Source organism: Microcaecilia unicolor, chromosome 3 (assembly GCF_901765095.1).
Source record: "Microcaecilia unicolor chromosome 3, aMicUni1.1, whole genome shotgun sequence".
Classification (NCBI taxonomy): Eukaryota; Metazoa; Chordata; class Amphibia; order Gymnophiona; family Siphonopidae; genus Microcaecilia; species Microcaecilia unicolor.
The window spans coordinates 514709108-514721255 of record NC_044033.1 but is presented as its reverse complement, the minus strand read 5'-3'; the positions used below and the strand labels follow the sequence as shown (position 1 = coordinate 514721255).

Here is a 12148-nt window from a genome sequence, read left to right as displayed (position 1 = left end):
TTTTATTTTTTTTTAATTTTGAGTGGGATAATAACCTATCCTTCGTCATTAGATTGAACATATTGAGAAGTACATGAGTAATTCTAATATTGGCACAGCCCAGTTATATATATAGTAATAAATATACATGAGAGAGATTTGCATGTTCACTGTCTCCGTTGTATGCAAATCTCTCTTGTGCACAGTCATTAGGGCAGGATGGGCAACTATGGTTTTCGAGGGCCACAACCCAGTTGGGTTTTCAAGATTTACACAGTGAATATCCATGAGATTGAGTTGCATGTACTGCTTCCATATATGCAAATGGATCTCATGCATATTCATTGCAGAAATCTTGAAAACCCGACTGGGTTATGCCCACAGGGTTATCCTGCAAACCTGATCTCTAGATGGCCCTCAAGGACTAAGAGTGAAGACCAAGGTTCTATGAGCTTCTAATATTAATGCTGTGTGAGGGAAGGTGTGAATAGCTACACACATGCCCCAGCATGGAAATTCTTATGTTCTTATGCGCACACACTTTTTAAATAATCTGCTACTCAGTAGCACAGTGAAGATCAAACGCTGTAAAATTATGTGCAATAGAAATTAAGTGCTGGAAGAGAAAACAGATTTCTTTCTGTAATTTTTTTGTTGTTGTTACATTTGTACCCCGCGCTTTCCCATTCATGGCAGGCTCAATGCGGCTTACATATTGTATACAGGTACTTATTTGTACCTGGAGCAATGGAGGGTTAAGTGACTTGCCCAGAGTCACAAGGAGCTGCCTGTGCCTGAAGTGGGAATTGAACTCAGTTCCTCAGGACCAAAGTCCACCACCCTAACCACTAGGCCACTCCTCCACTGTTGCTACTATTTGAGATTCTACATGGAATGCAGATCACCAGTGTGGCCGCGCAGGCTTTTGCTTCTGTGAGTCTGACGTCCTGCACGTACGTGCAGGACGTCAGACTCACAGAAACAGAAGCCTGCGCAGCCTTCTACATGGAATGTTGCTAGTGGAATAGCAACATTCCATGTAGAATCTCCAATAGTAGCAACATTCCATGTAGAATCTCCAATAGTATCTATTTTTATTTTTGTTACATTTGTACCCCGCGCTTTCCCACTCATGGCAGGCTCAATGCGGCTTACATGGGGCAATGGAGGGTTAAGTGACTTGCCCAGAGTCACAAGGAGCTGCCTGTGCCTGAGGTGGGAATCGAACTCAGTTCCTCAGTTCCCCAGGACCAAAGTCCACTACCCTAACCACTAGGCCACTCCTCCACTGTTGCTACTATTTGAGATTCTACATGGAATGTTGCTATTCCACTAGCAACATTCCATGTAGAAGTCGGCCCTTGCAGATCACCAATGTGGCCGCCCAGGCTTCTGCTTCTGTGAGTCTGACGTCCTGCACATACGTGCAGGACGTCAGACTCACAGAAACAGAAGCCTGCGCAGCCTTCTACATGGAATGTTGCTAGTGGAATAGCAACATTCCATGTAGAATCTCCAATAGTAGCAACATTCCATCTAGAATCTCCAATAGTAGCAACATTCCATGTAGAATCTCCAATAGTATCTATTTTATTTTTGTTACATTTGTACCCCGCGCTTTCCCACTCATGGCAGGCTCAATGCGGCTTACATGGGGCAATGGAGTGACTTGCCCAGAGTCTGTGCCTGAAGTGGGAATCGAACTCAGTTCCTCAGGACCAAAGTCCACCACCCTAACCACTAGGCCACTCCTCCACTTGTTAAATCGGAGGAAATTAGAGAAATTCCATTCTACAATATTTTGGCTTCTAACTCTCCTTGCCTCTTTAAGATTGGGTATGAAAGATATTGTATTTTTTTTTTATTCCACCTGGGAACCAGAGGAGGGAAGGGCAGTATGACAGAGACATTGAGATACTTCAAGAAATAAATAAAATGCTGAAAGAAGCAGTCACTGTATGAAGCTGAAAAGGGGTAGAATTATGGGTAACATAGGGAAATATTGCTTTAGTTTCCTTTCAGATGGTGTTACAAGGAACAACCTCCCAGTGGAGTTGAAAGAGGGAAAACAGTAAGCCTGGGATGAATTCAGAAGATTCGTAGCATCAGGGAAACAGGGGCAATTTTAGAGTTCATATATAGTTTGTAGTACTGCAGCAGGAAAGAAAATAAGCAGACTCGGATGTCTCTTACGATTTTCACATTCTGCATTTCTGTAACAGAAGAATCTGTGTATCAGCTAATTGTTTCTTCATTCAGTTTTCCGAGTTAGCTTTTCTCTTTGGCTGAAAGTGTAATTTCCGAGCATTAAGCTGGCCTCACATTGAGCTAAACTATGGTATATGGAAATCTAAATCTGTGTAACAATTATCACCCTAGAAAGCAAGAAGAACTTCATTCAATGTATTTAGTTGTTTGAACTAACAGTGTTCGTAGTGGTAACAATTAAGCAGCATTCAATTTTTTAAAGCCTTGTACAAGGAGGCAAGGCACCCTGGGAGTGGAGGAGTAGCCTAGTGGTTAGTGCAGCGGACTTTGATCTTGGGGAACTGGGTTCGATTCCCACTGCAGCTCCTTGTGACTGTGGGCAATTCACTTAACCCTCCATTGCCCCTGGTACAAAATAAGTACCTGAATATATGTAAACCGCTTTGAATGTAGTTGCTAAAACCTCAGAAAGGCAGTATATCAAGTCCCATTTCCCTTTCCCTATTTGTAGATTCTACATGGAATGTTAATGTTGCTATTCCACTAGCAACATTCCATGTAGAAACCTGCCCTTGCAGATCAGCAACGCGGCCGCGCAGGCTTCCATTTCTGTGAGTCTGACCGCTCTATAGAAATGATTAATAGTAGTAGTAGTAAATTGATTGGAGAGAGATTCTGATTTTTGCAAAGGTGGCGGTTAAACTTTAATGGAAAAAGAATGTCTGTTGACTGCTCTCGGGGAAGGGGTTTAGAGATTATCCAAAAGACTAGGGGGCTAAGAAAATGGCCAGTAGGTTCAGAGCATGTACTTGGGGCTGAAACATGAACCTAGCAGGTTTCTCAGTGACTGGAGGTACTGTGTAACATTCAAGTGGTGAGCTATGAAAAGAGAGGTTACCAGGAAATTTATGATACCTTGAATTATTTAGTGCAAATTAAATAAATGTGTAAAAACCTAAGAGCAACATTTTGTCTCTCTAAGTTAGGCACGAGCACATAAGCTAGCCATAGAGCTGATGTATGTGTGTGTGCGCAACCAAGTTCCAGTAATAGGTGCATGACTTAATGAGTTCCACCCATTCTCCTTCCAGACTCAGCCTGTGTGTACACCTCCCTAAAAAAAAGACATGCTATGCAAGATACATATTTACAGAGTAAATAGGCACATACTTTATTGCATTATCCTCAGACCCCTTATTCCATATATGGTGTAATTCTGAGATGTTATGCAACTTAATTGATTAATGAGCCAATTAATGGTAATATAAATACAAACAATAATTGGCTGCTAAAAATCGATTGATTGGCACCAATTTGGATTTGCACGCACATCTTCCTACTTGCTATTCTATAACACAGCACATCCAAATCCCATAGCGTTCAACCCAAAAGGGAGCGTGTGCGGGGCAGGGACATTCTGCAAATTTGCATGCAGCATTCTAGAATGCCAAGCCCAAGTTGGGCACCAGGAATAACACTTGAGTTCAGCAGGTGTAAATCCTGGCATTCAACCTGGGGCATGCTACATGCTATTCTATGAAGGGTGCTCAATCCGGAATGCTCTTTATAGAACACACAGCACCGATTGGTTCTGGCACTGAAATTTGCTTTTTACACACTGTGAGAGACACAACCAAAGTACCATCTGGTAGAGAAATTAGAAGGGTATTAATTATTAACCAGTGCCCCCCCCCCCCCCCCCAAAGACAGAATTTGAGAAATTATTGACATTTGGGTGCCATTTACTGAATCTAGTTACGTTCTTGTCAAACTCTGGAAATCTGGTCAAGATATTATCTTTCTGTCATTTTCATTTATGTGAATTTTATTGCAGTCAGTTCTTCATTTTATTTTTTTTATGATTATGTTGTGGTTTAAATTAAGTAAAAGAAGTAGGGAAGACGTATAGAGCATGACTCATGGAATTCTTGTGTATGTGTGCCTGTGTCTTTGACTTAGGGAGGGGATAGCTTTCATGGGGGTAGATTATGGGGGGATGGTTGTGGTTGAGGATGGAGGGGTAAACTGCGGATTAGTTTTAGGTAGTGGGAGTAGTGGGGGGCAGGGATGGTTTTAGATTGGGGTATTTAAAATAGTTATGGGTTGAGGATGTCTTTGTGGGGGTGGGAGTAGTATTGGGGTAGTTTTAGAGAATGGGAGTTGTGGATGATTGCTCTTCCCACTTCCCTTGGAGTTGAATTCTGTCTGCTGTTGCATTAGACTGAGCTGGTCCCGCAGGAAGGCATGTGAGGTGAGCTGCTTCCAAAGTCTTCTAGATGGGGAGTGTTTCCTGCACCGGGCTGCATAAGATGGTGTCATCCATTTGGAGCATACTAGGGCTGTGCCGAATATTCATATTTGATTCTGTTCTGTTACATTATTCCTATTTGGCTGAATAGTGATTTAGATTTGAATACAAATAATTTGGGACTCTACTGTTCTAAATCCTTTTGAAATAGTTGATCTCTGATTTCATGTTGCTTCTTTTATTATTTATGTTAACACTCAATGCCCATTATTTGTATTTGTCCATATAGTAAAATATGCTATTCCGTACAGCTCTAGAGAATACTCATATTGCACCTTGAGGAACACCTGCTGCAGATGAGTAACTTTGCTTGGTAGTGCAGGGGTTAATGGGATGAAGCACTTCAACTCAGATGATCCTTTAGATACTCTGACCAATACCAAATAGTAAGTACCTTGTGGCTCACTTGGTTTCCAAGGCCCTCACTCCCCCAACACAATCCTTGGTTACCCAAGTGCAACCCAAGCCTCTACTCCCTAGAGACAATCCTTGGTGGACCTCATGGGCCTCAAATATCCCCCTCTAAATCAGAAGGCAGAAGGTGTTCCCACTTGTACCTCATTCACTGCCATCTCGAATAATGGTGGCACCTGACCTCTAACAGTATGTTGGAACATATTGCTAGGACCAACCTGCCAATCATGGAGATTGAGCCTATTTGGCTGGTTGACTACTAGCAGTATGCTTCCAAGTACCACTAAGAATCAGGTGCCATAATTTTCCAAGATGGCAGTGCTAGAGGCATGAGCAAGTGGGTATACTTACTGTCTTCCATCTTGGGGCCAGTTTGGGATAGGGTGGGGGGGGGGGGGGTTAGGGTATATTCAGGTTACCATCAATTGCTTCAGGGAGAGGGTGGGCTTTGGGTGCACGGGAGCCACCCAAGGGACTTCATTTTTTTCACCTAGGATAGTTAAAATGTTATGTTAGGTTAGTGGTCTCCAGCACATGGCCTGGGAAGACCTCTGTTGCAGCCCTGAAATAGTCTAACATCCCTCCCCCCCTCCCCCGGCGGGCTGCATCCTGTCACTCTCAGCTCCGTCTACCTGTTTGTCTTGGCCCTCCCCAACACAGATTACCTTGCCTCCAGTCAGAGGACAGGCAGTTGGGAACAAGAACACTTAGTATAAATCTTTTTAGCATGCTGGAACTTATAAAACAAATCTTATGTTCTCTTATGGATCTAAGTCCAAAGCCCCAGTTATACTGACTAGCTGATGATTATAAAAATAAAGTGTGTTTGTTTATAAGTAACTATGAATTATATACAATTATAAGTGAATGCAGGATAACTCAGAAAAATGAACGACAAATATGTTCTTATCAGAGGACAAGTCAGAGTGAATGCACATTAAACTCTAGGCCTAAAATATTACCTCCTATCATCCCTGTTAGAATGACAGAACTGTTATACAACCTGAATGTAGATGAGGATGCCAGATGAACAGCTGAATGCAGATGAACTCCAATGATGTCACCGCAGACCAAAGTGGATGGTTGGTGAAAAACCTGAATGATTGATAATTCATTTCAGATGGAAAAAGCAGCTCCTTGGTTTCCAGTGCCTCTTTATACAATTGTGGTGGAAGCAGAAGTCCTTGATGCTGGCAAACTCATCCCCACGTTCAGGATCTTCTGACCTGGGGAATTATGCAAAGTCATGTAGCATCAGCAAACTGCAACTCAGGGGTCTCAAGTTCCAGATGGTCTAGTCACTTGAGTCCTTACCTTGCTTTTACTGACATTTTTATACACATGCCCCAGCTTTTTTAGGTAACTGTGACTTAGGAGTGCATGTCTTTGTGCCAGAATGTTTGTCAGGTGATTGCACTGGAAAAACAATCCCCGAGCCATTCTTTTCTTTTAGTAGAAACCAGGAGACAGATTCTTCTGCTGTTTAAGTATGTCTTGCAGTTTTTGATACTAAGGTTCTTATCTTAACAAGCTCTCGTTATAGTTACTTAGCAGGGAGTTCTTGCCTCTTCACTTCGAACTTGCCTTTAGCACTGCCTTACTGAAGGCATGATGCTTCTGTCACCACCCAAAGCCTCTCTTTGTAGCATCTGTCCTCTGACAGTGGGTGGGACACTACGGAGAGAGGCTTCGGGTGATGAGAGAAGCAACATGTCTGTAGCAAGGCAGTGCTAAATGCAAGTTTGGAGGGCTGAGACAGGTAGACGGAGCTGAGAGTGAGAGGATGCAAACGGAGGGGGTAGATTATTTCTCCTGACTGTTTGAGGGCCATAGCGGAGGACTTCCTGGGCCGTATGTTGGAGGCCATTGACCTCAGACAAGCCTTTAACTATCCTGAGTGGAAAAAAAAATTAAGTCCCTTGGGTGGCTCCTGTGCAATCAAAGTGGGAGTGCTGGGAAAGGTAAGCAGAGGTGCCTGGAGGAAGAGGGATTCAGCTTCAGTATTTGGAGAACAAGGTCAGTGCGGGGTAGACTACTACAGTCTGTGCTCTGATCGTGGCTGGAGAGATTTGGATGGGCTGGAGTGGGTTTCGATGACAGCTTTGGTAGTTGAAGAATACAGTTTTTGCCCAGAAATTAACAAGGACAATTGATGATCATGTATGCATATGTAGTACCACATCCTACTTTATGCTATGAGATTATCTTGTTGGGCACACAGGATGGACTGTACAGGTCTTTATCTGCCATCATCTACTGTGTTACTACTTCAAACTATTTGCTTTCCTTAAATAAAAAGTTGATACAGTTACAAATTGTTTTACTGTAAAGGCTATGCAAATTAATCTTGTTTCATACAGAAAATCTTTTATTTAACATTCAAAAACCATTTCTATCAATTGCTTATACAGCTGGGCTTTTTTCACAGTGTGGTAAACCAGTATTAGTCTATTTTGTTTCAAAGCTCGGAATAATCTACTATCCCATCTGCTTTGAAATTTAATTAATTTGGCCACCTGTCCTAATATGAATAACTGCTTCTCACTTATGCATAGTTTGTCAGGGCATAAAACTTCTGGGTGTTAGATCACTATTAGTGATCAGAGTTACTCGTGAGTGTTTGTACCTATTTTCCTGCGCAAGCTGTCATTAGGGTCAAAAAGCAGGAAATGTTCTGTTCTCATTGTTTTGTTCTTGCCTTCTCCTAAGGGCTATTAGTTAAGAAATTGGTATTATTATTATTAACATTTGTATAGCGCGACCAGACGCACACAGCGCTGAACACCCGACACAGAGAGACAGTTGCTGCTCGATAGAGCTTACAATCTAAAAATACAGACAGACAAGACAGTTAAGGGCGAGGAAAGTACTGGGTGAGAAGGAACAAGGATAGGGGAATTGAGTAGTGGTTAGGAGCCAAAAGCAGTGGTGAAAAGGTGGGTTTTCAGCATAGATTTGAAAACAGGTAGAGATGGAGCTAGATGTACAGGCTCAGGAAGTCCATTCCAGGCATAAGGTGCCGCGAGGGAAAAGGAACGAAGCCTGGAATTAGCAGTGGAGGGAGAAGTGGGACGACAAGAGAGAGAAGTATTTCTTTTTTTGTTTCCCATAACTTCTTGTGCTTGGCTGTTTTTTTTGATTGAGTTATATTCACTGGCACAAGAGAGAGAAAATTAGGATGAGCGGAAGACAAGAAAAGAGCAAGAGAAGGGAAAAAGAGCACAAAGGGGCAGAAGGGAGGGAAAACAAGGAAGCAGCGAGCTAGGAAGTCCAAGGGAAAGCAGGAAAAAGAGCAATGAGAAGAAAATGAGTACCAGAGAGTGTGAGGAGGCTGTGATAGAGAACGTGGCACAAAGAGAAAGCAGAATGAGTGGGCAGATAAAATGGCAAGGATACAAATCAAAAGAGAATAAGATGTAGAGGAGGGGAGAAAGAGAAAGATCTAAAGATTGGAAAGAAAAGGCAAGGAAGGTAGAGAGCAGGGAGGAGGGATGGCTTCTCTCATCCTGAGAGGGAAATATACAAATTGATTTCTGGTACACATGATACCATCAGAAATCATTACCAGTTTATATCATATACATTCTGGGTATCCTGAAAAACTCATTGCCTGTGGTCCCTAAGGGAATGTGTGGGAATCACTGACATAGATGATGGAATCAAGCCACAGAACTTGAAATAGTTGAGAGTGGCAGTGCATTGCCCTGTGCTTCAGGATCCTGTTGTTTAGTGAGCTCCTTTATGTGAGATGGAGTGCAGGACATAAAAGAAGTGCTAAGCTTTCTGTTCTTTGTTAGCTGTGGTGCATGTGGCTGCAGGGGAGGAGAGAGATGATTTCCTTTGGAATGGTGAGAGGCTGGTATGCTTATATTATGGTGGAGGGTGGAGATCAGGATTCAGTAGAAAATCAAACACTGCTAATCCATTTAGATCTTCAACTGTAGTATCCTGTGAGTGATATTCCCCAATTACTGCACATTAAGGAGACCTTGTAAGCAGCTTGTTGTGTTCCAGAGGTCTCCTTAATGTGCAGTAATTGGGGAATATAGCTTCTCTGATTGTAGATCTAATGAGGAATTAAAATAGCACTCAGTAGAGGTTGATGATGTCTTGAGTTGTCTGGTTGGTTATAAAGGATGCAAATTGTTTAGCTGGTGAAACATAGGGAGGATATGATGGTTTGATTTATAGTACCCATTTTGGACCCATTTTGCCTGTCTGCAAATTGTATACAGGCTAAGTTGCTTAATGTTGAGGGGCTGACAATCTTATTGATCTATGGAGCCTCTTTATCAGATTCTCTTATAGTGATAATATTTATGATTATGTATTCAGAACTTAATATGCCAACTTTTATCAAAAGAAGGTCAAAGAGGTTTACAAATTATAAATTTGACATAAAATCATAAGAAACAGACCTTTTTCTTGCGTGCTGATTCCTAAGGGTGGACCCTAGCATCAGGTAACTATGATTCCGATTATTCTTCCCAACGTGCATCACTTTGCATTTGTCCACGTTAAATTTCATCTGCCATGTGGATGCCCAGTCTTCCAGTTTTCTAAGGACTTCTTGCAATTTTTCACAATCTGCATACGTTTTGACAACTTTGAACAGTTTTGTGTCATCTGCAAATTTAATCGCCTCACTCATCATTCTGTTTTCCAGATCATTTATAAATATGTTAAATAGCACTGGTCCCAGTACAGATCCCTGCGGCACTCCACTATTCACCCTCCTCCATTGAAAAAAAATGGCAATTTAACCATACATACCCTCTGTTTTCTGTCCAATAACCAATTCCTAATCCAGAAGGCCATTACAAAAACCAAGGGGCTTTCCTAGGATGTGAGGGAGCGGTAGTTGTGAGGGTGGTTGATGCATCAGGGGTGAACAAGTGCCTGGTAGGCAAATTGGGGCACCAAGGAAGTGTCCCAACATAATGCCACTGATTCTGTCGAAAGATCCAGGACATTGTTGGGCTATAGGCGATGCACTTGGGCCCAAGGATGAAGAAGAAGTTACACCACTACTGTGGATTATCTTTGAAGGCCATAAAGCAGCAATGAGATTGTCTCCTCTTGAGTTTTCTTTTCATCTCAGCTAGCAAGAGTTCCAGATTTATTATGTGGAATGGAGAGGGAGGGGTATCTGAATAATGAACAGGAAAACATATTGGGGATAAAAAAAAGAATTTGAAAGTGCCACTAAAAGCTTTTTTTGTTTGGTTAAGAATTGATAATTTTATGCAGTAATAGACTTGTATAAGAACTGGTAATTTTATTCAGACATATGAATTAATTACAGAAGTAAAGACGTGTGTCATTTATAATACATAGTACTGCACAGTATGTAAAATAAAAGGAAACAATATTGGGTTAAATAGATTTTTAGGAGATTTGAACCCTATATTTCCTTCACTAATACGGTCTTTATGATTAATTTTAAGGTGCTGGTGTTTGTTCATGCCAGAAACTCAACTGTGCGGACTGCGATGGCTCTCAGAGAAATAGCCAAAAATAATGGTCAGGTTTCATACTTTCTACCAAGTCAAGGATCTGATTATGGGCATGCTGAAAAACAGGTAAGTGTCTTATAGATGTACTTTGACTGATTTAGTTCAGATGATGCAAAAAAATTAACAGCACAAGGAAGGTCCACCTGGTAAACGTGATTGTTTAACTTTTTCTCAAATGAGTTAAAAATGCCTTCATGTTTTACATCTTTTGTTCTTTCAGTCTCAGTAGAACATCAAGAATGTCTGTCTCTCTGGAGCAAAATAGCTTTGAAAATTAAGTGTAATAGGCTCAATTTTGCATGAGAGGGAACTTGAGGAAAAGGCACCATTTGGAAATGGGACAGATCCAATTGAGGGTCGCAAAGAAATAGCTCCCCAAAATAGACAGTGCATCAGTGGCATAGCCAGAAGTCAATTTTTGGGTGGGCCAACAGGTTGGATGGGTGGGCACTAGACAGTGGTTTGCTGGTAAATGTTTAACAACAGGCTCTCTCCCCAGTCTACCTCTGCGCCCCCTCCCCACCTCCCCTCAAAATTGCAGAGCTGGCTATGGCCGGGGAGAGAGCCTGGGGTGGGGGGCAGCAATGCATTACTCTCGCCAGGAAAAATAAAATTAAATGATCCCATGTTCCAATCTAATTCATGTTTAATGTGGGATAAAATGCCATAAATAAGTAAATAAATATAAACTTTTAATGTTGAGCACCTGATTCTCAAAGTGGACATATTCCAAACACTATAATGAAAATAAAATGATTTTTTTCTACCTTTGTTGTCTGGTGACTTTGTTTTTCTTATCATGCTGGCCCAGTAACTGATTCTGCTGCTATCTGTCCTCAACTCCGTTTCCAGGGCTTCCTTTCCATTTATTTCTTTACTTTCCTCCTTTCTTCTTCATTTCTTGCTCTACATCCGTAAGTAAAAGCTGGGTCCTCCGCAGACTTGACTGTCCAGTGGATCCAGCTTCTGCCTATTTTCTCAATCCATGTGCAGTTTTTCTCTTCTCTTCCTTTTCCCTCATATCATCTCCTTCCTCTCTCTTCCCTCCCCACCATCCATGTCAGCATTTCTTCTCTCTCCCTTCCCCTCCATCCATGTGCATCTCCTTCCTCTGTCTTCCCTCCCCTCCATCCATGTTCAGAATTTCTTCTTTCTCCCCTCCATCCATGTGCATCTCCGTCCTGTCTTCCCTTCCTTCACCTCCATCCATGTCCAACAATTATCTCCCTGCCCTCCCCTCCATCCACCCATGTCCAGGAACCCTCCTCTCTCCACTGCCCTCCCCTCCATCCATGTCCAGCAACTCTCCTCTCCCCTCCATCCACCTATGTCCAGCAACTCTCCTCTCCCCTGCCATCCCCTCTATCCACCCATGTCCAGCAACTCCCCTGCCCTCCCTCCATCCATCCATATCCAGCAATTCTCCTCTCTCCCCTGCCCTCCCTTCCATGTCCAGCAATTTCTCTTCTCTCCCCTTTGAGCTTTGACCATCTCCCTCTCATTCCCTCTCCAGCACTCTCATTCCCTCTCCAGCGCTCTCATTCCCTCTCCAGCGCTCTCATTCCCTCTCCAGCACTCCCATTCCCCCCTCTGTCTCTCCCTTACCCAGTCTCCTAAATTCCTCCCCCATCTTTCACCCACTTCATTAGTCCCCCATACTCTGTACTCACCACCCCTCCCAGACCCATCCTTCCCTCTGCTCACCACCCCTCCCAGTCCCATC

General features: G+C 42.6%; 1 protein-coding gene across 1 annotated transcript in view; it reads left to right on the top strand.

The window, feature by feature from the left end:
* The window catches only part of LOC115467300 (activating signal cointegrator 1 complex subunit 3-like), a 689265-nt gene that overhangs the window by 201957 nt on the left and 475160 nt on the right, over positions 1 to 12148 (top strand). Inside the window, 1 exon segment of the mRNA XM_030199160.1 lies at positions 10357 to 10491. Coding sequence (XP_030055020.1) covers positions 10357 to 10491 — 135 coding nt within the window.